Source organism: Myotis daubentonii, chromosome 2 (genome assembly GCF_963259705.1).
Source record: "Myotis daubentonii chromosome 2, mMyoDau2.1, whole genome shotgun sequence".
Lineage (NCBI taxonomy): Eukaryota > Metazoa > Chordata > Mammalia > Chiroptera > Vespertilionidae > Myotis > Myotis daubentonii.
The window spans coordinates 44,161,467-44,188,044 of NC_081841.1; the positions used below are offsets into that span (position 1 = coordinate 44,161,467).

General features: G+C 40.0%; 1 protein-coding gene across 4 annotated transcripts in view; it reads right to left on the minus strand.

The window, feature by feature from the left end:
- GXYLT1 (glucoside xylosyltransferase 1) overlaps nucleotides 1-21,442 on the minus strand; it is a 41,203-nt gene extending 19,761 nt beyond the window's left edge. Inside the window, exons 1-4 of one of the 4 annotated variants that reach the window (XM_059682584.1) lie at nucleotides 21,079-21,441; nucleotides 12,549-12,641; nucleotides 2,134-2,305; nucleotides 59-184 (exon numbers count right to left, since the gene is read on the minus strand). In XM_059682584.1, coding sequence (XP_059538567.1) covers nucleotides 59-184; nucleotides 2,134-2,305; nucleotides 12,549-12,641; nucleotides 21,079-21,299 — 612 coding nt within the window. In that variant the 5' untranslated portion in view covers nucleotides 21,300-21,441. Of the gene's footprint in view, nucleotides 1-58; nucleotides 185-2,133; nucleotides 2,306-12,548; nucleotides 12,642-21,078 lie in introns of all 4 variants that reach the window. The other 3 variants (XM_059682585.1, XM_059682587.1, XM_059682586.1) reach the window with 3 other exon arrangements.
- Between the last annotated feature and the right edge of the window lie 5,136 nt (nucleotides 21,443-26,578).

The window sequence follows — 26,578 nt, forward strand, 5'->3', positions numbered from 1 at the left end:
CTCGTGTGTAAAAGCAAGAGTCAAAAAACAAACAAACAAAACTGGGGAGAAAACTTACTGGCAAGAACAATCTCTGGGAAGCACATGGTTTAAAGAGCTTTTTCCACTCCACTGCATTCTCACTCGGAAAACTTATTGGGTATAATGAATAATTAAATGTTTGTAAAAATGACCAGCTGTCAAGCTGAAAAATATAAAAAAAAGAACTGCTTAATTTTGTTTCACTTTCAATTTTCTCTATAAGATCATATAACAGATTATTTTTTAAAAAGCTAAAAATTAAGATGTTACACATTTTATGTTGGACACAGTTAAGACAAAGTCAGAGTCTTCTTTCTCACCATTTTTTTTTCATTCAGAATTTTAAAGTCATAATAATATGCTAGAGAGACTCCACCACAAAGATCTGAGGCACAACAAAAGTTATAAGGAAATCAATCACAAAACCAGAAAGTTAAAAGAGCCTTGTAAATTGTTGATCTCCTTCAACTTTACCTGATATATAAATCTTCTCAATCCCTAAACAAATTAAACTGAGAAAAATGAAGCACTAATTTTATTGCATCATTTCCTATTATATCATACTAGTGGCCCGGTGCACAAAATTCATGCACATTAAAAGGGAATTAATTAGAGGAAATATTGTAATATTGCTATTTGCCCTTTCTCTATAACAGAAGTGTCAGAGATGAAAGAAAATTAGTAAAATGTATATGAAAATCATCCTCCTGTCAGAGTCTGGGGCACACCAGGGGACCCAGAGTCAAATCCCCACCCACCCACAGAGGGGGCGTGGCCTCAGGTCCCCCGTCAAGCCCCGCCAGGCAGGGGGCGCAGCCTCAGGTCCCCCTTCAAGCCCAGCACAGCAGGGGCGTGGCCTGAGGTCCCCCAGCAAGCCCCGCTGGGCCAGGGGCACGGCCTCAGGTCCCCCGCCCCGGTGCCACGCAGGCTCAGATCCCTGCTGATCGCTCATTACGGGAACCCTGCCTCCACTGTAGGCACAGCCATCTTGTGATGATGTGACAGAGGGTCAATTTGCATATTACCTCTTTGTTATATAGGATAATACGTTTACAAAGTCAGACCAATGAAACTAATCCTATATAATGAAAGCCTAATATGCAAATCGAACGAACAGCAGAATGACCGGTGGAACAACCAGTTGCTATAACGTGCACTGACCACCAGGGGGCAGATACTCAATGCAGGAGCTTCCCTCAGCCCGCAGGCCCCAGGCCAGCCAAGGTGGGTGCCAGTGGGGGCCCCCCCCAATCACCCCACCAGTCGCTTCACAGATCGGCCCTGATTGCCGGCCAGGCCTAGGTACCCTACCCATGCACGAATTTCATGCACCAGGCCTCTAGTTAGAAAATATTTGTCTATTTATGTGCTTTTAATATGCATAGATATTCCTGATAATAAAATGTTCTGATAAATACATATCCAATGGCAACTTCTAAAAAGAAGATTACAAAAGGCAAAAAAGACCTAAAAATCTATAATGAACACATTTACTCTTTAGCATCCTTAATGCATTGCAAGATACTGTATTGTTTCAAATTCTGCTTAAGTATTACCTGTCATTGTTGCTTCAAAAGAACTGTTGACTCAAATTTCCTACATTCACAACTTATAAGGAGGGGGTGCTAAGTAGTTTATGTAACAAGCTAAGAATGTTCTCTTTTTGAATGATGATTGTGTTCAAGTAATTTTTTTAAAAATCCTCACCCAAAGATATGTTTAATTGATTTTAGAGAGAGGAAGAGAGAGAGACAGAAACATCAATCTGTTGCTCCCTTTACATGCCCCAAGCAGGGATTAAACCCACAACGTAGGGACGTGCAATCTCAACGTGAGAAATGGTGGCTGCTTTAAAGCAGGGGTGGAGAACGTCCGGCCCTCAGGCCATATAAATCCCATGAAATCATTGGGTCTGGCCCTGCCAAGGCATTAGGAGTGAGTTAATTAAATGTCTGACCAAATATAGCAGGCTAATTTTAAAGGTAATAATTTTGCACGGCCCACGAATGATGTTATAAATATCCAAATGGGCCTGGGAAGAAAAAAAGGCTCCCCACCAAGCAATACATCAGTAAATATTTAACTCCATAGACTTAAGTCTCAGATACTTACTATGCCTTTGAAACTCTCATGTAGTTGATCTTCAGCAAAAATATGGAACTGAAGAGGTTTGATGCTGAAAATGATCGCTGACTTCAACATGGTTATAGTTTCTTCCAGTCGTTCACCACAGGCAACCACAGCTAGGTGCATCCTCTCAACGGGCTGTACTTTCGGACCATATCTAATAGAAAAGAAAACCACATTTTCAAACAGTTTTAGTATAAAGTTAATATATTAACACGGCATTTTGACCATGTTCAAAAACTGAAGTACAAAACTTCTATTTAAAAGGCAAAGAAACATTAAATTACAAAAGAGTACAATGTTGAATCAATCATACAGTTCTATACCCTCAACCAGCCTTTCTTGGCCAACATTCCTCACTAGGAACCATAAAATATTAAAACACACACACACACACAACTACTTACTTTCTCAAGTCTCCTAAGAGTGGTATATAATTAAAACCATTCTAGATGCACACAGGAGAAGTTAATTCATTACTCACACTGAATGCATTAGCACATTAGGGCTTAATTCTCTCAAGGAACCTCCCCAATTGAGAAGGGGAGCATCAATTTTTAAAGCTTTTTTATTTTTAAAAAATCACAAACACACATAAAAGTAGAGAGAATACACAGAAGTTCCCCATGTGCCCATCTCCCAGCTGCAACAATTATCCATCCAACATTATTATTTCATCTAAAAACCCTTGCCCACGTCCCCTTTCACTAACCAATGAATCATTCTGAAGGAAACACAGACAGAAATTCACCCATAAATATTTCTTTTTTTTTTTTTTTACATTTTTTAAAATATATTTTTATTGATTTTTCACAGAGAGGAAGGGAGAGAGATAGAGAGTTAGAAACATCAATGAGAGAGAAACATCGATCAGCTGCCTCCTGCACATCTCCCACTGGGGATGTGCCCGCAACCCAGGTACATGCCCTTGACCGGAATCGAACCTGGGATCTTTCAGTCCGCAGGCCGACGCTCTATCCACTGAGCCAAACCGGTTTCGGCCATAAATATTTCAATATTATATCCAATATTCACCCATGTGACTACAAGAAGTTTTCTTCACCTAACTTTTGTCACTGACATACATACCTTCAGTCCCCTTTACCAAGTAATCAATGAGTAGTGAAAATTTCTGAGGTGGTCTAAAACATACAAGTCAAACTCTAGATTGCATCTTGGAAGGGAAGACTCCCTAAGCCCCAGTTATTGGCCTAGGCCAGTGGTCAGCAAACTCATTAGTCAACAGAGCCAAATATCAACAGTACAACAATTGAAATTTCTTTTGAGAGCCAAATTTTTTAAACGTAAACTATATGTTTTAGTTTAGGTACATTGTTATTAACTTAATTAGGGTACTCCTAAGGCTTAGGAAGAGCCACACTCAAGGGGCCAAAGAGCCGCATGTGGCTCGCGAGCCGCAGTTTACTGACCACTGGCCTAGGCTATGTTAGGCCCCACTACTTCTAACACAGAGCAGCAGTCAACAGCACCAGGCCTATTTCAACCCTCTTGTACCTTTATAACCTACCAGTACCTAAAGAACAGAACTAATTACATGTGACTGTATTGTTATTAAATAAAATAACCAACTTATAAAATAAAGATCCCATCTGTAATTATGGCGTAAAACAATCTTTTTGGAACTGACAGCTAAAGTAATGTAAAAATGGAAGATAACAGAAGACAAAACTAGTAACACATTAAAGTATTGTAACGTACAAACAATCTACACTAAAAATGTACAAATTTGACTTTAACTCCATTTTTGCTGACACAGATCATTTCTGGAAAGTGTGTAAAGAATTAGAAATTCTAATATTTAACATTACCAGTTGTATGTATACATAACTGAGATTTGAAATAGCAGGGATGAGAAATTAATTATTTCTCTTAAATTTACAAGCTAAAATTACTGTAGTTAAATTCTTTAGCATAAGGCTTTGGAATCCTGGAATATTCACCCACATGTTAGAGTGGTCCAGACTGTTTTCTGAGGAAATGCTTGATCTTGCTCATGGATAATTAGTCCCTCAACCAACTAGGCTATTAGAAAACAGAAAATCATATTAAATAACTTTAAATACAAGCAACTGACTACATAAAACATACTTGGAGAAGTTACATATAAAATGGTGTTCTTGCAAGATTTTTACTATTCCAGAAGCAGCAGTGATATTCTTCAGCAAATTCATACATCTTAATGTTAAAATGATGATAAACATTTAGAATTTTTCATTGTAGTAGTATAGAAAATTATGTCTGAGTCTTGTTTTTTGCTGTGATCTATCCCTTCCTACTAACAAGCCTGTTTTGCTAAAGGCCTGGAGGTATTTAAAACAGCGGTTGAAACTGCTGCTTTTCTGGTCTAACTGAGTTCTTTGGGCCTGAAAATGGGTTCATTGCTCTTACATTGGGATATCTCATATACACAATTACTGATAACTGGCTGTCAGCCTTTATGCAGAAGAGCAGAAAGCTCTTCAGCCAAATTACTTGTCTCCTAGAAAACGTAGGGACCATTTCCTTCCTTGGGCCCTCTACTGGGAGGCTGAAACTTAGACTCCTCAATGCCACGATAACTCGCCTTTTGTTCAGGCTAACGGGCCAATTATTCTATAGATGGATATGCTTTAAGAGAAAAAAAATAACTTTCCCAGATAATTTATAAAGTTAACTGTTACTTAAATGGTGTTAAATGGAGAAGTTACATATAAAATGGTACTCTTGCAAGAATTATTTTCTTTACTATTCCAGAAGCAGTGGTGATATTCTTCATCAAAGTATTAAGATCATCATTAAATTAAAACATAGTATTAGGTACAGACTTTGCTTTTAATATTTAGATTGATCTGCCAGGAATGGATTTTATGAATGGTTTGAGGTGGGGACAGTCACATAATTTTGCACATGGCTATCCCACTGTGCAAGCACCAGCTGTTAGTCACCAGTTTATCCTTTCCCACCCACCTGGCCTGCCTTGCCACTTCTTTCACATACTGGTGTTAGCATAAGTTTAAATCTTTTCAAAGCACTGTTCTTTCCCATGGACAGCAACAGAAAGCAGCAGTACCTCCTCCCTTGTCTGCATTCTCTATCTGCCCCCCCCTTTTCTGTTGAGCCCCCCCGGTTTGTAATATTAAACCCTAGCAGAGGGAAGACTAGGTATCTACGCTTTCTATACCTCTAATAAGGGGGTGGGTGGGAACCTCGTTCATCTCAAAGCACGATGACACAATAAAAGACAAAGCAGTGAAGACATACAACAATTTCACAGAGCTCTAATTATCTAACCTTTCCAGCAAATGCCTCCAGACCCCACTTCTCATGATGGTATAGAGGCCCTCATTAAAGCACCAAGACTTGAGAATCTATAATGGGTTCTGATTGCTTAATTGGCCCTAACTAGATCCTACCCCAAAGCTAAAAGCCAAGAGATTTTTAAAGTAAGCCGTAATAGTCATGTGTTGCACAGAATTCTCTACATACAGAGACAAGAAGTATAGCAAACCTTTTTAAGAAAAATAAGTTAAATGTTCAAGAAAAAAATAATCCCTCTAAAATCAGTCCCAGGGACTCCTCCTCCCAGGCATTTTAGCAAGGCTTAGTCTAGTCACACTGCCAACACTCCTTCCACCAATTTCTATGGAAGGAGTACCATCAATTCCATTTGCTTTTCTGTTGAGTCCTTTGTTAGCGAAAGCATTATATACAGTGCAGACCCAACACCTAAACTGTGACAAGATAAAACATACTTTAACATGTCTCTGTCCACCACCATGTCCCTAGACCCCAAGGACAGGAAATAATTCCAAGTGGAAGAAATCTAACGTAAGCTTCTACTCTAGAGGAAGGGGAAACTAAAACCACCTAGAAGTAACAGGGAAACAGCCATTGAAGTAATTTTGGTGACAACTGAAAGCGTAATCTTATCAGGCTCTGTGAAAGTATGCTATACAGTGTAACTAAGAAAAAAAGGCCCTATGGGTTAAAGAAATATTATCCAAAAGGACATTTTTAAGTCAAACCTATTTTCCACAGATATGTGATTAGAAGAAAGTCTTCAGATAATTCAAAGATAACACGTGAGGGTTCCCATGGCTAAATTTGGCATAGACTGAGCATGAACAGGAATTATGAGAGTGATGCATAACACATTAGATTTAAAAAATGAATCCATGAGTCTACAATGACACCAATGAAAAGGGATAAGGGGGAGGTGGAACTCTTTAAAGATGAATGCCAAACATTAAATGTAGAAAGAATAACAGAATTATGAAAATCACTAGTTTGAAATCACCATTATAATAGACTAGAGGCATGGTGCATGGATTTGTGCATGGGTGGGGTCCCTCAGCCTGGCCTGCACCCTCTCGCAATCCAGGGCCCTGAGGGATGTAGCAGTGCTGAAGCAGCAGGCAGCTGGGGAGGAACCCCAGCTGGGGCCGGGCACAGCTCCGCTGCCGCTCATCCCGGCCTCGCTGCTCCTACTGCCGCTGCCACACCTGCACTCACCAGCCGTGAGCCCAGCTTCTGGCTGAGTGGAGTGGAACTCCCACTGTGGGAGCCCCCTGACCACCAGGGGGCAGCTCCTGCATTGAGTGTCTGTCCCAGGGGTGGGCAAACTTTTTGACTCGAGGGCCACAATGGGTTCTTAAACTGGACCAGAGGGCCGGAACAAAAGCATGGATGGAGTGTTTGTGTGAACTAATATAAATTCAAAGTAAACATCATTACATAAAAGGGTACGGTCTTTTTTTTCAATAGTTTTATTCATTTCAAACGGGCCGGATCTGGCCCGCAGGCCGTAGTTTGCCCATGGCTGGTGTCCCCTGGTGGTCAGTGCACGTCACAGCAACCAGTCGACCAGTTGTTCTGGTCATTCAGTTGTAATGGTCACTTAGGTTTTTATATATAGAGATAGATGATTTGGACAAGAATAGCCAATGGATGTTAAAACCACATATCAAAGTATTATCCCCACACATTACAAAGGGGATAAAGATACTTTTACAAGTTTAGAAATGTAATATCCCCACCTTAATTACATGATCAAACTTAACCAATAATATTATTTAAACTTATGACCTCATAGGCCTCCTGAGAGCAGGCCCAAAGAGGAGCACAGTATCTATTATGAGTATTCCTGCCAAAAATCCTGAAACCAATCATGAGGAGACAGGCAAATCTAAATAAAGGGATAGTCTACAAAACAAAACACAATACAAATATCAAATCATGAAGGATACCATCACTGCCCAAAAGGCTGAGGTACTACTATTCTAGAGGGAAGGAGACTTTTAAAGAAATCTAACAACTGAATGCAATATACAACTCGAGTGGATCCTGAATGAGGGAGGAAAGACATAAAGTTCATTAACAGAAAAATAAAGAAATATTAATATGACTATATAGTCTGTCAGTGTTAAGCAACCTGAAGTAACAATTTTATTACGCTTATACTGGAGAATGTCCTTGTTCTTTTTTTTAACGTATTTTATTGATTTCTTACAGAGAGGAAGGGAGTGGGACAGAGAGCCAGAAACATCGATAAGAGAGAGACATCAAACAGCTGCCTCCTGCACACTCCCCACTGGGTATGTGCCCGCAACGAAGGCACATGCCCTCAACCAGAATCGAACCCGGGACCCCTGAGTCCACAGGCCGAGGTGCCATCCACTGAGCCAAACCGGTCAGGGCTGTCCTTGTTCTTGGGAGCTGCAAGCTGAACACATGTAACTAGGTGGGTGTAACAAGGGCTGCAGCTGTCTCTCAAATGGTTCAGCCAAAAAAAACAAAAAACAAAAAAAAAGCTGGTAAAACATAATGTTAATTAATAATAGATAAATAGCTAGGTGAAGGGTATGTAGTGTGCTTGCTATACTGTTCTTATAACCTTTGAGAATTTGAAACTAATGGAAGTAAAATGATGAGAGGGGGAAATCAGAAAAAAAATACTATTTAAAGAATATTTTACATGTTTTAGCAATTAATACTTATATTTAATATAGAATTAAAAAAATAAAATCAATAAACTATCCTTTAAAAATTTTTTAATTCTATATTAAATATAAGTATTAATTGCTAAAACATAATTTAAAACACCAATAAAAAAATTTAAAACAAAAAATAAAATTACCTGTAAATATATATTTCTTAAAATGAACATGTGACCATTCAAGAGAAGACAGATAACATTAAATTCACCTATACCCATAGACTCTATGAACTGAAAATTGATTCCCACCATAAAGAGAAAGATTAAGTATTTTAAAAATTCAACTCTTAGAAAAATTAGTATATTAAAACAATATTTATAATACTAAAATTAAGAGATTGCATAATGAAAAGATAACTAAAAATTAAAAATGAAATAAATTAGGAAGATATTTGTGATCCATGGCAAAAGCAGAATATATAATTCTATGAGTTCATAAAATAAGCATTAAAAATTCAATAGGTAAAATATCAATACAGAAAAAATGTAAAAGCTAAATAAATATGGAAATATATTCAACAAATAATCAACAAAATATAAATCAGAGACAAGCCATCATTTTACCCTATTATATGGTAAAATTATAACTCCCAATAATGCGCTTAAGGTTATGGAGACATCGGTAGATTCACACAATCCTGGTGCACACTTAAATCCATATAATTTTTAGAACATAATATAATAATTCATTCTTTGTAATGAATATGTGAAATCCTTTCATATGCCAGACACTGGGGACAAGCAGGAAAACCACAATCCTTACCTCACACAAATTTACAACCTTGGTGAAAAGACAGAATTTTAAAAGATTTAATCAGAAATAATGGTAACTGCTTAAAATAGAAAAAAATTGAGATTGCTCAAGAAGCTTACTACACAAACATGTAGGCTAGTCTGAAAGTGCTGAGGAAAATCATTAGTTATTTACTGGTTGCCAAGCACCAGTAAAAAAAAAAAAAAAAAAAAAAATCAATAAACTATTCTTTAAAAAAAAAATAAAAATTTTACATTAAATATAAGTATTAATTGCTAAAACACAATTTACATAATGAATACAATGTGCTATCTATCTGTAAAGTCAACAGTCTACAAGTTGATTCAGAACCACAACTGATGAAATAGGTAAAATAATACAGAAGATACAGAGAAGGCAGGAGCAGTGGCAGGGAAGGGAGATCACACTAGCTGGATAAGAAGCGATGAGCATGACAGATAAGGCAACAGGAAGGAAGAGGCCGGCTGGAGCAACTGTGAAAGGAAAAGGGTAGAAGTGTCACTGTGGACTGACATGTGAAAGTCAGTTGTAAACCAAGATTCAATAGCTGGATAAGAAGTGATGAGCCTGGTAGATAAGGCAACAGGAAGGAGGAGGCCGTCAGGAGCAACTGTGAAAGGAGACCAGTAGAAGAGTCTTGTGGACTGACAGGTGAAAGTCAGTCGTAAACCAAGATATAATCTACAGATGATGGAAAGTGGGAGGAGCAAGACCACGAGTTCAGGGCTGAACAAGAGTGTCTGAGGCATCTGAATCGGCAAGGTAAAATAACCAACATGCAGCTGGAAATACAGTTGTGGAGCTCAGAAAAGAGATCTGGACTAGAGACACCAGTTAAACAGATTATCCTCAGTGGGGAGAGGAAAGAGCAGAGTTCCAAGGAACTTTGATGTTTAGGAGTCGGGAATAGAGAAAGGAGTTCAGATCAAAGAGCTGAGGACACTGGTCTCCAGAGCCATAGACTGGTGGAGTTGAAAGAAAGAAGAAGTGGTCACCAGTGTCAAACGGACAAGAAAAGTGAGATGAGGCCCAGAAGAACAGTACAGAGGCAGGGGTGACTTCAATGAGAGGCAGGCACCGCTCATAGTGGACTGAGGTGTGAAGGATGGGTTGGTTGGGAGAAGTAAGCCAGTAGACACTCTTAAGATGTTTGCTGGTAACGGGAAAGAGAGTAAATAAGAGACAATTTTCTTTTTTGTTATTTTATGTTCACTGTATAATAAATTGGGAGAAAATAATCCTCCCAGATAAACTTCGATCAAAATAAAATTATATAAAGAACTAGAGGCCCAATGCATGAAAATTCGTGCAGAGTAGGCCTTCCTCCCCCCCCCCCACCCCACCCCCCTGCTGCCAGCACCAGCTTCCCTCTGGCACCCAGGACTCAGGCTTCCCTCCTCTGGCCACTGGCAAGCACCCAGGACCCAGACTGCTTCCCTCCGGCCCCCCGTAGGCACCCAGGACCCAAGCAGGCTTCCCTCAGGTCACCCGCAGGCACCCGGGACCCAGGCGGGCTTCCCTCTGGCCCCGTCTTCATCAGGAAGGGCGTCTGGAAGATGCCCAGTCTAATTAGCATGTTACCCTTTTATTATTATACATAGATTCAAATTGGCAAAGCAGGGACAGGCCTGGGAAGAAGAAAGTGGTGCCAGCTAGGTCCCCACTGGTGCCAGGCAAAATCTGAGACCTAAGGGGACAGTAAAAGGGAATTTCAAAGAAGCTTTGCCTCTTTGAAGTAAAGAGGTGGGGCAGACAAGACAACCTCGTGGAGTCAAGGAAAGGGGGTATTATTTAGAACAAATACTGAAATGGAGGGAGGGAGTGATGTGGCCATTACATGGCGTTTTGGCTTGGCTGTGTGTTTGAAGAGAATGAGTTAAGTGTGAGGGATCCTAAGTTCTAAGTAAGAAACAAAATGGTTACAGATATATAGTATGGATTCAATATTACAAGTAAAGAGTATAACAGAGAAGTGTAACTTTTAAAACCTCAAATTCAGGAGAGTAACAAGCACAAGGGTTTACATTAAATATTCATTCACATGTAATTCCTTCCAGGGACTGGAGAAGCCAAAGCAAAAGGAATAATAATAAGCAGAGGCTCTGGGATTCAGACCAGGTCCACTTCCCTGGGCTTCTCTTGCAGTTGAGAAGGAAGATTATTCCTCATGCCTTATGATTATAACTTACAAAAGAGTCTGGGTTGTATAGATCAGAGTATATGGAAGTTTTCAAACTTACCAAGCTTCTAGAGTGAGGAATTTATGGCACAAGGCTGAAAACAGCAAGGTGGCGCTTGTCAAGGCTCTATTCATTTAGCAGACTTTTATAAGAATGAAAAATATGGAGCCCCAATTCTCCAAAATTATGATCAAGCTGAAGGGTGAGATTAACTTTCAAAAGGATAAGATCATTTTTAAAAGTCTGAATAATCTGATTTGACTCATCCATATTAGAATTTCAATCTTTCCATAGCAATGAGATATAACTAAAATATCTGATTTCAACGATTTCTTCCCAGTAGTTCATGAAACACATAATGTATTGGGAATATAAGAATTTTAAAATACATACTATTACATATTAAAAATGTGTATTAGTTCTTCCCACCTAGACTACTTCACCTCCTGACCTTGAGCCTATTCATCATGCAGTAGCTCCCTCCAGGAAGCCTTCCCTGATGCCTTAAGGTGATCCCACCTGATGACTCACCTGTTTCTCCCATCATCATAGCTATTTATAATACATCACCCTCTGCAATCTCCGGTTTACTAGCTCCAGTCAGAATGCAAGCTCTAGAAGGATGAAGCCACATTAACTAGACTCACAGTCTGGTTCTCAGCACGTAGCACTGTGCCTGGCAAACTGAATGAGTAAAATTTAATGACTCACAAGACACAGTAAAAGTAGGTGACTCTCAAATTTTACCTTTGGGAAGAGCATTTCAGGCTACCGCCTCTCTCTCCCCTGTCACTCTCTCAGGGAGAGAGGCTGATGTCTCATTCAATACTTGCTTCTTTCATTGAAAGTTAGGGCAAGAAAGGGACCAGAGAGGTCAGCCAATCCAGTGCCTTCCTTATGCAGAGAAGTGAACAAGGCCAAACTATTCAGGAATTTAAGAGATCAATAAACAATGCCATATCATTTGCTCCTTCATTAAACCCTGATCTTTATCCTCCCACTCCCCAATATTCAATCTCTGCTAATAACCAAAATAATTCTTGCCCAGGTGTCCCCATCCACTTACAAAACGTTTGTTTAGTATACCAACTTAAATTAAATGTCACGTATATGTATATATCTCTGTAAATATCAGTGGAAGTCTATCTTAAACCACCTATTTATCACTTGTTACCTAAAATTCAATCATAAATTCTAAGAACAATGGTATATTTATCATAATAACATCTAAAAATATTAGAGCATCTTATATGCATTATGTACTAAAAAATAGCGATAACTACAAAGTAGGGGGAAAAACACAGAAAAACTAGAAAATAAATCATTTACTTGTCTGATAATATATTACAGGGAAAAAAACATTTTTATATCCTATTTATTATCAAAAATGTATCTACTATCTAATCTTACCTACACTGACTGATCTGCCAATTAAATATTAAGTGCCTACCTAATAGCCGCTTCCCAAAAGCAGTTCATTCCACAAACATCAGAGGGCAGCATCCAATAGGGATTCCAGTAACAGAGAGAGAAATCTTTACACCTAACAGGGTAAGACAGAAATAGAGTCCTAAGTGAGTATTTTAGTTTAAAACTAACAAGGAATTTACCCGAACACATAACTTACTATTCTATTTTACAGCAATAAAACTGCAAATCCAATTTTTCAAATTCAATATTGCTACAGTAATTTGAGGATTTTTGAAAATTGATTTCTCCATTACTTAGGGTACCATTATTTTAAATAGAACTTTAAAACCTTAGGGTGGAATATACAACAGATTGGAAACCAGTTTCCTAGTCAGGAACTCTCCTAATATATTAAAATCCCCTCCTTAGATGACACAGAAAATACAAGAGGACATCTAAAATTTTCCTTCTGCCCTGGATGGTTTTGCTTAGTGGTTGGAGCACCAGCCCATGGACCAGTCAGAGGCACGTACCTCGGTTGCAGGGGTGTGGGAGCCAACCATCTCTCTCACATCTGTTTCTCTTCTCCCTCCCCGCCACCTCTCTCTAAAATAATCAGTGGAAAGAATATCCTCCGGTGAGAATTAATTAAGAAAATAAAATTAAAATTTCCTTCATGAACTACACATATTCCCCTTAGAATAAAATCCATTTTAGCCAAACAAAATATTTGCTTATCCTGAAGCAAAATTAAAATGCCACAAATGCTGATGAAAGGCAAGAGGAACTTTAAATGTTTTCAAATTAATTCTCAATCAAAGCTTCTTGTATGGTGTTTCAAACTGAAAAAATAAGAAATCATGGCTTGGTTTCATTATCTACATTATGTCAGTTTTGCTATATTATACACACTAAAATGGAGGCTCAAATGTGTTCTTTCTCCTTCGATTGCAGGTTGGAGCAAAAAACAATGCTTCATGTTACAAAAAGTATGTTTTCACTGTTATTCCTTTTCAAAACAGTCTAGTTTGAAATCACTACAGTGGAGGCCTGGGTATTAAATTAACCAAGTATGAACTCAGGGTGAGGTACTAAGCCAGGTCACCTCATATCCCATCACCCTGAAGCTTCGTTTTCTCTCCACGGATTCAATTATAAGTTACTGTTCTTACAAGGAAAGGTCTATGTAATTTCAGATTCGCAAAGATCTCTGATCCTATCTCTCACTAGTGCCAATGCCTCACACCAGACCTATTAAATCAATCTCCAAGAACAGGGTCAGGCACTGGTGGCTTTTAAAATGCTGCCTAAGTAATTCTGTACACTACTGCATAAAACTACAGTCTAAATTTTAAAATCAATGGGAAAAAGTTACATTGCAATCTGATTTTCCTTTAAAGGAACACCCTTTTCAAACATAACATAAAATGTTACATACCTTAATGTAGGTGGTTGATAAATCAGAAAAAAAGGAGCTGTGTGCAGACCAGTAAAACATAAAGTTGATCAGGAAATTTACGTTTGTCCCTTCCCTGACATGGTTATGAGTTTTTTAAGACTTGCATTTCATACCAGAGACACAGGCTCAGTAGTGGTGGTAAGAGTTCTTTTTAGATTCAAGTGTTTTCACATCCCTTTAAGCCTCACAACAAACCTGTTCAAACAGATATCTCCATCCTTCAGATTCAGACATGATCACGGTTTTCTTTCAACAAATCCACAATTCATTGATAATCAATCCTAAAGTGCACCTTTGTTCCAGGAAGGAAATAACTAATCTGGTTATTCCATCTCTCCATGTCAAAACTTACAACAGTAGAAAATGGACAATAAACTCTCAAAGAAAATTACTCCCTAATTAAATTTTTCTGTAAGTTATTGCTTAAAACTACGTAGTAATACCATTTTTTGCTTCAACTAACAATCCTCAATCACTCAGCCCTAGGCAACCACAAATCTATTTTCTGTCTCCATAGAGTTTGCCTGTTACTGGCATTTATTTCACATAAACGGAATCATATAATATGTGACCTTTTGAGTCTGATTTCATTTACTGGCATAATACTTTCAAGGTTCACCCAGTGTAGCATTTATCAGTACACTCCATTCCTTTTATAGCCAAACAATATTCCATTTTATGGATGGATATACACGTTTTGTTTATCTATTCATCAGGTGATAGACATTTGGGCTGTTTCCCAATTTTTACTATTATATATAATGCTGTTATGACTATTCATGCAGTTTTTCTGTGAGCACATGTTTGCAATTCTCTTGAGTGTACACTTAAAAGTGGACTTGCCAAATCATGTAATTACTGTCAAGATGAAGCTACAGGTAAAAAAGTTAAGTTTCAGGTAAGTTTCTTGACTATAACTTACTATCAGAAAACACAGTTAATAGGGGATGGTTTTCTGCCTTTCTTTAATGGGGATGTAAAACATAAGCACTAGTGAGTACACATGCTTTTTTTTTAAATCATAAAACACTGAGGTGCTGCTGGCAAAAGGTGGCATAATTTAAAGTGTCTTACCTCCCAAATTTATATTCTCTTATGAAAAATTGATTTTAAAAATTAAGATACAGAGTAGAAACTCATTACATACAGTAATTGTTACTATAAGCAATAAATTAAGAAAAGCAGTTGTAGCTTCAGGCCAAAAAATAATAATAAAGCTTAAAAATACTGGGAAATAAAGGTAGTTATCCAAGTTCTGGTTATTAATTACTTTTTCTTTTATTCCTTAAAGCTATTAGAAATGGATACTAGATATATAACATTCAAAAGACAGTAATTCTATTAAATACTTTTAATGGAGCAAAACTGTAAGCTAAGCTAAGTGGGTATGTCTTCAGTAAACAGTGATATAAAAAATTAGACAAGTCCATAAATGCAGTATTTTCACTGTGAATCAAATTGAAATAAAACTTTTCTGTGGCTCATCCTCAACTTTCTTATGGCTTAAAGTTTCTACCTCTAGAGAGATGGCTTGTCCAAAAGCAAACTGACCAGTGATAGCACAAAGGATCTGCATCCTCATTGTATGATTACATGAATTAACATCTGTAATAAAATTACACAAAATTGCACATACAAATGAGTGCATGTAAAACTGGTGATACCTAAAAACTGAAGTATGGGTTGTTCAATGTCAAATTTTGGGGTTATAATATTACATTATATTGATACATACACATTCCAGATATAGTAGTACATAAGGTTTTATGTATATATAGTGGTATGCAACATTTTACTGCGGAGGGAAAATGAGTGAACATGGGGTAAACTCAGCCACTTCCTGTGGACTTACACATCAAAAGTTTAAAAAAATAAAGCTGGCCAAAAATAAAATTCCCAAAAATTTCAGTACTTGAAAAACGTTACAAAAATTGAGACATTTCATGCTGTAGATTAAAGTGAACATTTAACACAATGCTCACCACAATATCAGTTCTCAAACTTAAAGTTTCTTTAAAAACCTAAATCTGATCATGGAAAGTCTTCTATACTTTTTAATTAAACTGAAAAAAAGCTTTTCTTCTTATCAAAATGTCTATGAGGCTTTAGTGAAAACCATGCACAACTTACAGAGTCAGGGATAAGTTCAGGCATATCCAGCATGAGAATGTGGAAGCTTGAATGAGGTGCCACAAGCCAACAGCGCAACTGCAAGGCACGGATCAGCTGCGGAAAAGGAGCCCATGCCCATGAGACTGACACAGCACCATTCTTTGAAGATCAGAGCCTGGGTCACTCATCTTCAACTAAAACTTGTCTCCAGACAACTTCAATTAATTTCTAGCTTCTTTTTTCCTAAGTCTCTAATTTCATGAATACTCAGGAAGTGGGAAAAGGACTGCTTACATATAAATGGCACTAAACAATATTAATATATATATATATAAAGCCTAAGCGACCATTCAACCATTTGACTGGTAGCTATGATGCGCACTAACCACCAGGGGGCAGACGCTCAACGCACAGGCATGGAAACATGGAATAGACTGATGAATCTCAGAGGGAAGGGGGAAGGGGGGAGGGAGAAGGGGGAAGGAAAGGAAAGGAAGAGATTAACCAAAGATCTTATATGCATACTAGAGGCCCGGTGCACGGATTCCACTGGGGTCCCTCGGCCTGGACTGCGGGGATCAGGCTGAAATTGGCAATCCAACATCCCCCGAGGGGTCCAGGATTATGAGAGGGTGCAGGCCAGGCCAAGGGACCCCACCGGTGCATGGTGCACCGGTCCTCTAGTATTAGATAACCATTTCTAAAATAAGTTAGCATCACATTGTACCCCCTCCCTGAAAAAAAAAAAAAAGTGCTGGATTAAAGATTTAAATGTAAAAAATTTTGGGAGGGGGGCACCCTCTTGTTAGAAATGACAAAAGTAAAAACAATAAAGGAGAAAAACTGTCTATCTGAATATATAAGACTTTTAAGCTCCACATGGTATACAAACTGAAAAAAAATTAATTTAACATGGGGGGGGAAGTACACTCAACAGGTATGGCTGATAATAATCTTAATGTTTTAAAATAGGATTTCTAAATCAAAAGTATACATTTCTCATTAGCCTAATCACTTTCCCCTGCAAAAGCACAGAACAATATTTTAATTAATTAATTATTAGCCAGGCTTGTGATAACACTTTACACCTTTTAATTAATTAATTATTAGCCAGGTTTCTGCTAAACACTTTACACCTATGTGAAATATGATCTTCAATGCACAAAAATTACAAGGTGTAGAGAAGTGCTTTTATACAAGTTGTCTCTACATTAACAAAGTGGAGAATTATAGTCAATATTACTGTAATAAGTATGTATGGTGCCAGGAGGGTAAGAGACTTATCAGGGCATCACTTTGTAAATTATGTGTCTAACCACTATGCTGTACACCCAAAATCAATCTTAAAAAAATATTGAATGTCAACTATAATTGAAAAAAAAAAACTTTTTTAAAGCAGAGATTAAGGTGACTTTAGTAATTCAACCTTCTTCATTGGTCACTCCCCCAACTCCTCTCTTCTTAAAAAATAACTTTTACCTCTAACTGATGAGGAAATGTGTTCAAGGTTAACACAGCCTGTAAATGATAAAGCTGAAATATGTGTCTCCAAAACCCTTATACTTGCCACTCTAAATTCTCCATGAAACCTACTAGTGTTCCCAGGATGAGCAGAAATAACAACTCGATGGCCTATCCAGATCTGAAAATCAGTCACACTAAGGGCATGGACAGTCCAGGAATGGTATCACTGAAATGCTTCATGTTTGCTGATTCCCTATGGCTAATATGCTATATAGTCACAACAGGATGAGATATTGAAAATCACTGTCAAGATTCACCAGTGAAATTTGAGAATTTAATCACCCTGAGTAGCTAAAGTCGCAAAATGGCACATAACTCCTTCACAGAAGCACTGTGGCCTGGCTATAGTATCTGCTTTCGGTTGAATAACTTAATACAGTCTGTCCCATACTGAATAGCTTAAGAGTTTCTCTAGGAGCAAGAACCACTGCCCACCCACCATTCTTCCCCTCCTCTGAGGCACCCATCACTCCTCTCCAACACCAAACATGGGATTCTCTCCACCACAGGGATATGCAAGCAACACAAAGCCAGACCATCAGAGGTCCCCATTCCAGGCATCGCTGAGTGGTCCACCGTGGACATATGAAGAAAGGAAGAGCAATGAGTGCCTTTCCCTAGAATTTTCTACTTGAGATTAGAGAAGAAACACTGCAAGGAGCACTCCATGAACCAGGCCTGTCTGCAGTGGAAGAGAACGAGAGTCCCCAGTCCTTGAGGTCCCTGAAGATGCCTGGGGATTTTTCCTTCAGTATTGTTCCTTCCAGCAACCCACATAAGCCTATAAATGTCTATTTTTGCTTAAGTGAGTTTTATTGGATTTTAATCATTGACAACTCAGAATCCTGACTATTACAAATCCTGACTCTAAGACCTTTGCATTTTCTAAATACCAAAATAATGGATTCAAATGGAATGCACTAATCAATAACAGATTTCACTAAAAAACTGTTCTGTCATTTTCATTTTCATTCTGAGTACTTGGTAAGACCTTTCCAAGTATTTGTTGTCACGGAATTCTGTGCAACCAGTATTTTCTGTAAGAGTTGACCAATGGACCCTGTTGGGTATAAAACTAGATCCCATGTATTAAACAAAAGAAAGAAATGATGGACTTCCATCTTTCAAGTAAGAGAGCCTCAAAAAAGGTAAGAATACAATGATAATCAAGTCCTACAGAAAAAGGGAAGATTATGTTTGCCTCATAGCCCCTTTCTCCACTGATGAAACACTACAGACTAGGTTCTTATCACAGCAGCTTCATAGAAAGAGCACTTGGAGAGCAATCAAAGGATATATAATTTTTAATCCTGGTCCAATCCAAAGATCAATGCCATATGAACCTTGGTCAAATGATTTAAACACAGGAAGAGAGGTGACGGATGCCTACTCCATATCCTACAATAGTCAAAGAAGTTGCCTGAAGTCTATGAGAAATCTAAAAAGATGTTGTAAGTGATAATATCTAAAGAGTCCTGATGTCTTAGGAATTCTCCGGACCTTAATCAAAGCATAGGGTAAAAACATGACAACACAGCTTTCCCACCTTGTCCCTCTGCCCAAACTTCTTATGCATGAACATGTGGTGGAATGTCTTTCATCAGTTTTACAAAGACTTTAGTTCTTTTTAGTTACACCTTTAGTTTTAACGTAGATGTCTGCCCCATTTAAAATGAGGAGTTATGCTGCTCAGGGGACCTGTAATGTCCAGCTTTTGGGTTGACTCTACTCTGACACATCAAAATTAAAATTTCAGTGATGGTTCTATAAAATAAAAATTTATTAAAGTGGAGGTGCTTATTTTCTAAACGGCAAACAAAGGCACTGTGTTAAAATTAGCTGATCACGCCCTAGCTGGCTTGGCTCAGAGGATAGAGCTTTGGCCTGTGGACTGAAGGGTCCCGGGTTCAATTCCGGCCAAGGGCACATGCCTGGGTTGCCGGCTTGATCCCCAGTGGGGGTGTGCAGGAGGCAGCCAATCAATAATTCTCTCTCATCATTGATGTTTCTATCTCAATCTCTCCTTCTCCCTTCCTCTCTGAAATCAATAAAGAAATATATTTTTTAAAAAATTAAAAAAATACATTAAAAAATGATCAAGCAAATACAATTTATAAAAATCTGCCACAAAATAAAGTATACGGGAGACAAAGCACTGAAAATGAATGTCACTCTATCGAAGTGAAATGCTAATACCATCGTATTATTTCACTCAGTGGTTTGATTAAAATGTTGCTTCTACATAATTCTAGCCAATACCAAAATAATTTCGTTTCCACAATTTACAATGCTTCACAGTCACATAAGTCACATAAACCGCTGCTTTGCACGAGTATTTTTCATGACCTCATCCCTCGGCTTCAAGTCACCGCCTCTCCCAAGACAGATAACTTGAGCTTACAAACCTGGCTCTGGAAGTGGTTCTGCTTTTATGAATAGAGTGCTCATGTCCTAGGAATTCGCCTGACTGTAATCAAATCAGAGGGCAAAAACAGGACCACTTCCATGCTCCTCTGCCCAAACGCCCCTTTCATTTGGGGAAGGGTCAACTCTCCAAAGAAGGTTCAACAGCCCAGTCTCGCGGCGCCCGCTCCTCCTTCCAAACCCACACTTTGGATATGAAAGCAGCCTTTGCCTCTCCCGAAGGGGACAGAGGCTCTGGTCGCTCCCAGAGGTGCCCACAGGTAAATGTCTGTCCTCGAGGAAGTGGAAACGCTCGGATTCTATTAAAGCATTCATCACGCGTTGCACTCTTTTCTCCACTTACATCGCAAGCCGACTCCAACTCGGGCAGCGATTTGTGAAAACCCACCTCAACCATTCTGCTGCTTTTTAAATGCCCATTTTTAAAGATCTCTCTCTACCCCATCTCACGAAAGGCGTGGGCATGTTAAGCATCGCTCATCTTTAACTTGCTGTAAGTTTCAGAACAGATTGTTTCCTAAGGAAAAATCCAATCAGCCTAAGTGCTCTGTCCAGATTTAACTAACCGACTCGTAATGACAATTTTAAACGTTAACACACAAAAATTAGACTCCCCATTCAGGAGGGGGTGAAAAAAACAATTGAACTAGGGCGCCAGCCTGATGCTTAAGATCTCAACCTGAACTCCATGGAAACAAGAGGGAATGCCGACTCGTCCTACAGCAGGGCGGCTTTTGTGAGGCACCTCTGATTTTCACAGAACCCCTTTTTAAAACGCCAACTGCCAATTAAAGTTGAAAATCAATTTCTTCTACATTAAAGAGCGCAGAAGGAATGGGTCGAAGGCAAACACCAAAGTGTGGGGCGCGCTCAGGCCGGAGCGGCGCCGGGCACCCCCCGAGGTGGAGGGAAAAGGGGGGGAAAAGGGGGTCGGAGACCGCGGCCAGGGAGCGGGCGGCGCGGGACGGCCCCGCGCGCAGACCCGGCCAGGCCGACCCCCGCGCCCCGCGCCCGCTCGCCCCCCACCCGCCACGCGGGACCCGACCCGTACCTGTGCGCCCCGCCGGGGTGCGCCGCCGTGGCCGCGCTGCCCGCCCCTCGCGCGGCGCCCCGTCCTCCGCCCGCGAGCCAGGAAGCCACTCGGGCCTGCGGCTTCCCGCCGCCGCCGCCCGCGCCTTCCTCCGGGGACAGGGCGAGCTGGCTGAAGGCGTAGAGGAGCGAGCAGAAGCCGCAGGCCAGGCACAGCACCGCGAGGCGCAGGTAGCGCCGCATCGTGCCGGCCCTCGCCTCCTCCCGCCGCCGCCGCCGCCGTCGCCGCCGCGCCCGCCGCGAAGGAGAGCGGAGGGAGCGGCACCGCGCAGCCGCGGGCGCAACAAGTTCCTCCGCCGCCGCGGCCGCGAGCCACCCGCCCTCCGCCGCCGCGGCCACCGCCTCCGCGCCGCCGCGCGCTCCTCCCCGAGGGGCGGGCCGGGCCGCACGCGCCGGCGCACTGAGCGCGAGAGGGCTGGGCGCGCAGGTCCCGGCTCCCGGAGGCGCCGGCCCCGCGGGGCATCGGGGAGACGCCCACCCGGGCGTCCCGGGCTCTGAACTGCACTGGAGACGCGTGGTGAAAGGAACCGGGCGTTGGAGACAGCTGACCCAAGTCCAATGGACGGGTCTCTGCTGCGCAGCTCGTGATGTTGAGCAACCTAAGTTCTAGGAGCCTGTGTTTTCGTCTCTAAATGGAGAGAACATCCTCCTCACGGGAGGTTGTAAAGACTAAGTTGCTCAACGCACATAAAACGCCCTTCCCTTAGCAGGCACATGACTAAGCCGTTTTTCAGCTCGCCCATCCCCAGCAGGGACTTCCCCAGACTCTAAGTTTGTATAAATCTGTCTTTTAGAGCCGTTTCACCAGGGACCTCATCATCTTGTAATACTGTTGGGAATGCTTATTTTCCCTCCCGAGTCTTGGGCAGCAAGAAGGGCACCGGGTGTTAGACCGGTGGGGTCAGACCGCACCTGGGTTCAGCAACCTCGGTACTGGAGCCTCGCTAAGAAAGAATTCAGTGCCAAGACTCAAACTGTAAGAGAGCATTTCTTTGTAAAATCATAGCGATGGAAGTGATTCATAGAAGAAACGGGTTTAGGAAACAAGCTATAGGGCCCTTGGAGCTTAGAAGTGAGGAAGGTAATGAATGGTAAGGTGCCTGGGGGTGGGGGGAGGAGCAGGGAAAGGGGGATGCTTCTCCTAAGGGTTTCAAGGGTGGAAATTAAAGGGGAGGTCCCAGGGAAGATCTCCAGAGAATATTCATCAGCTTTCCAGGTGTGCTGTTTCAGGATCCTGGTCTCCACTGATTGATTAGTTGGTGCCAGTGTAGGAGGACAGTGCATTTGGTGCTGAGGTGAGCCATGGCCTTGCTTGTCTGATTTTGCTGCTTTTCTGGGCCTGGAGCTGAAATACACCTGAGGCCTAGATGTTATCCCTAGAGAGGAAAGGTCATGGAATCCACACAGCATGACCAGCAAGATGCTAGGGGGGGAAGGTCACCTGGGTATGAGGTCCCACACTACAATTGTCCTTGGCTAGATGCCCAGGGCTTTCTGCCCTGGTGGCCTGTACCTGGCCCATCGTCCTTGCTCTGCTCATGTCTGTCTAACTGCCTAGTCACAGGAGCTGGTTAAGCTGAGGTCCCTCCTTTTACATCTTTTTGACCTGACTCACAACTCATTCGCACATTCAAAACAATTTCATATTTTCCCTACAGAGCTTTCTCTTCAGCTATGAGTTTCTTCTTCCTCTTCCTCAGCCATAGTCCTACTCCATTTGTTCAGTGGACATTTACAGAGCACCACTATGTGCAAAGTGCTGTGTCAGTACCTTGGAGGATAGAGACTCTGTGTTGGAGTGTAGGGTGGAACAGTGGATACTTGTAAGTACAATACAGACATTCGGATGTAAGCCGGTAAAGGTGTGGACACACACACACAAAGGAACAATCAGTTCCACTGTGGGTGTGGTCAAGAGAAACTTCTTAGCAAAGTTGGCCCTAGTCTTGGGGAGGATTGGAGGCAGGGTGTGTGTTGGGGGGGGGGGGGGGGGCATTAAGGTAATTCCAGGCTGGGGGAATCAATGAAATAGGCCCTTGTGCTTAGTGAACTACAAGAAGTTTGATACTACAGCTAAGTGAATGCAAGAGATGATATGATCAGCGATAAGACTGTAGAAGTTGAAGGGGCCAGATACTTGAGTGCCTTGTTTAGTATGCCAGGGAGTTTGAACTTACTCTGGCAGATAATGGTGGGCCACTGAAGGTTTTTTTTTAATTAGGAAGTAACATGATCGCATTTGCCTCTTAGGGAGCAGATTCTGGCTGGGACAGAGATTGAGACTGGAGCCAGAAAGCAGCTACAGTACCGAAAAGTGAAGAAAAGGAAGCTTTACGCGCGCGCGCGCGCACACACACACACACACACACACACACACACACACACACACAAACCAGGGAGAAAAATCATGCTGTTAAATTGTTCAAATTGCATTTGGAGCTCTGGAGAGTTTGGCGATGAGAAACAAGGTGGGGAAGTGCTATGTAATTTAACAACAGTTCTCCATTTGAAATTCCTACACCAACAAAGTGCTGGCTCTGTGACCAGGGGATGTCACTAAACACTTTTTTTTTTTCAAATATATATTTTATTGATTTCAGACAGGAAGGGAGAATGAGAGGGAGATAGAAACATCCATGATGAGGGAATCATGGATCAGCTGCCTCCCGCACGCCCCCCACTGGGGATCGAGCCCGCAACCTGGGCATGTGCCCTGACGGGGAATCGAACCTTCTGGTTCATACCACTGAGCCACGCCGGCCGGGCAGTCACGAAACACTTTAAGCCAGTTTCTTCCCCTATAAAAGAAAAGGTCTTGCCTTACCTGACAAATTATGCAATTAATATTTGGGTTTATTTAAATATTTGCCTTTTCTGCTACTTTCTTTGCTTCTTGTGTCTCTAACTCCCATCAAGGATCCTTATCTTCTCCCTAAGAACAATGACTAACTAGGTTCTAGTGTAACCACACTATGGAATTTTACATGGTTAATAGAAGAATTTATAGAGAATTGACACAATGCTGCTACATTATTTTAGCAGTTATAACAAGTAGTGTAGGAATTTTGGAATTAGAGGATTTGGCTTGAATCCCAGTGCAGCACTTACTGTGTGTTTCTGAGAAACTAAATTTTCTGAGATGTGCTTTTGCTTACTATTGTAATGGGGATGGTAATTTTACCCACTTAATGATAATGTTAGAATTAAGTGCGAATGGATATTTAAGTTGCCTAGGACAGTGTCAGTAATCACAATGGCTGCTATTACTATTTTGTACTATTTTTCATGGTAGATGAAAGGTATTTAACTCTTGTTAAAGCATTCATCACGCGTTGCACTCTGGAATCCCAACTTAGAAAAACAAGGCCCAAACTCCTACCAAGTAACTTATAAATTACACTAAAAAGCAATCTGTTCCTTTGGTAATCCTTGTGTTTTGAATTATAGTCTTTGTGAATAGATTGAAATGATAATTGATGTGATTAAAACCACGAATGAAAAGATGAAAAACAAGCATTGTATCAAGATGTGTGAATAGAATGAAAACATACACTTATTCAATCAATAAACATTTATTGAATATATTCTACATGCCAGACAAAGGGCTAGAGTGTACTGCCCTCAAAGGGGAGACAGGCAGATAAAAACGAAGACAATTTTAAGTTATTCCTTCCACTACACCTTACAATTCTTAGAGAAATAAACGCAAGGAGATACAAAGAGTGGTAAGCATTTATAAGAAGGGAAAATAGATTTTGAGGGAAAAAAAACTAAAGAATACGACACTAAGAAACTAGAGTAAGAATCAGTACTCAAATCAAGGATGTTTAATATAAAGGGGTGCTAACTACAATTATTCTCTAGCTCCACAAAGAAATTAAATGTAGTAAAAATAAAAAATAATTTCATGACCCACAGATTGTTAAACTACTGTAATGGCAGTTTTCATTTCTGCAACCATTTATGGGGAGAGCATATCCAGAAGAATAATCCATTTACTTGACATCAGGGTCCTGGACCATATCCTCCCTTTAGGCTCCTTTTAATCCTGTAATTAAAAAGGAAATTCTGTTGAAAAAGTATATAAGGTATTCCAAAAATAGAAATGATTTTTGTATTACTCACATACTATCTTAAGTGGTTGTCTTGGAGTGTAAGGAGCTGTGTGCATGCCCTTGTGATCATTTTTAGGTTTCACATTACATTTCCATATTTCTAAAATTAAATTTAGATTATTTTAGATGATATTTGGGATATCTTAATGTTATAATAGTTTACTATGTGTATGTACATATTCCTAAACCTATTTTTTCATGTCTAGACCATCCTCTTAATTTTCTAATAACAGGCTGGCTATATCCAAATTTTTAATCAATTTTGATCTTCCTTTCATGCTGTCAAAAAGGTAAATTTAGGCAGATAAAAAGAAATTTAAAAGTAGCAACATCTGTTGTTTAAATTACGGAGATAGAGCTCTTTCCCATGATCTGGAAAACTCTCAGATCCAGATCTCAAGAATTATTATACTCAAAAGATTAATCTTGATTTTTTTAGAGCTCCTATTACATGTTGGATATATAATAGACATTCAATTCATGGGTGTTTTTATTTTTTTATGTCTTCTGTAAGTCTCTCTAAACTTCAGGTTCTGCTCAGTCTTTCTTTCTCACCTCTATTTACACTGAGTACTTGATTCTTAAAAAAAGACATCCTATTGGGGAAAAGGTAAATTCTATACCTTTTCAGAGTAAAGTTCTAGAACATTTTTATGTAACTTCTACTTTATAAAGGTCTATGCATAATCTAATTTAATCCTTATAACATTTATATGAAGTAAGATATATTTTCTTTTAAATAACAAGAAACCTGAAATTTAGAAAAGTTTGTTAACCACATCGCTAATAATGAAGATCCATAATTTGAATGAAAATCTTTGAGGATACAAAGGCCATGTTTGTTTTTTCCATTATACCATGTTGTCTCACTATGAACAAATAAATGCTAACCTGAGTGATGCAAATTAAAAAACAACAATACAATGTTATATGAAAACCTCTTAGACTGATCTTGGAGGTTCAAATAAAATTTAAAATCAGAGAAAGACAAGTCAGATTAGTTATAGAGTACAAAGAATCAGAAACTCAGACTAAAAGTAAAAATTATCACCTCCAGTAGGCCTCTAATGAAATTTCTCCATATTCCAGTCTACTTCCTAGAAACCTTGTTGGACTGAAGGAAAAAGTTGGAAAATAATAGTCATTTTAAGCAAAAAATATTTCATTTTAAGTGTTCGTTCAGACAGTAAATGTGGGGAAAGAGGAGGGTCAGGAAGAGAAGGAAAGAGTACAAAACTAAAAAAGCTCAGCTACAGGCCACAAGATTGGAAAAAGTGGTAGTAGAAATCCAATGAATGGGGACACCTCCTAAATGACCCCAGAATTTAGCTGGCATTTCATCCACAA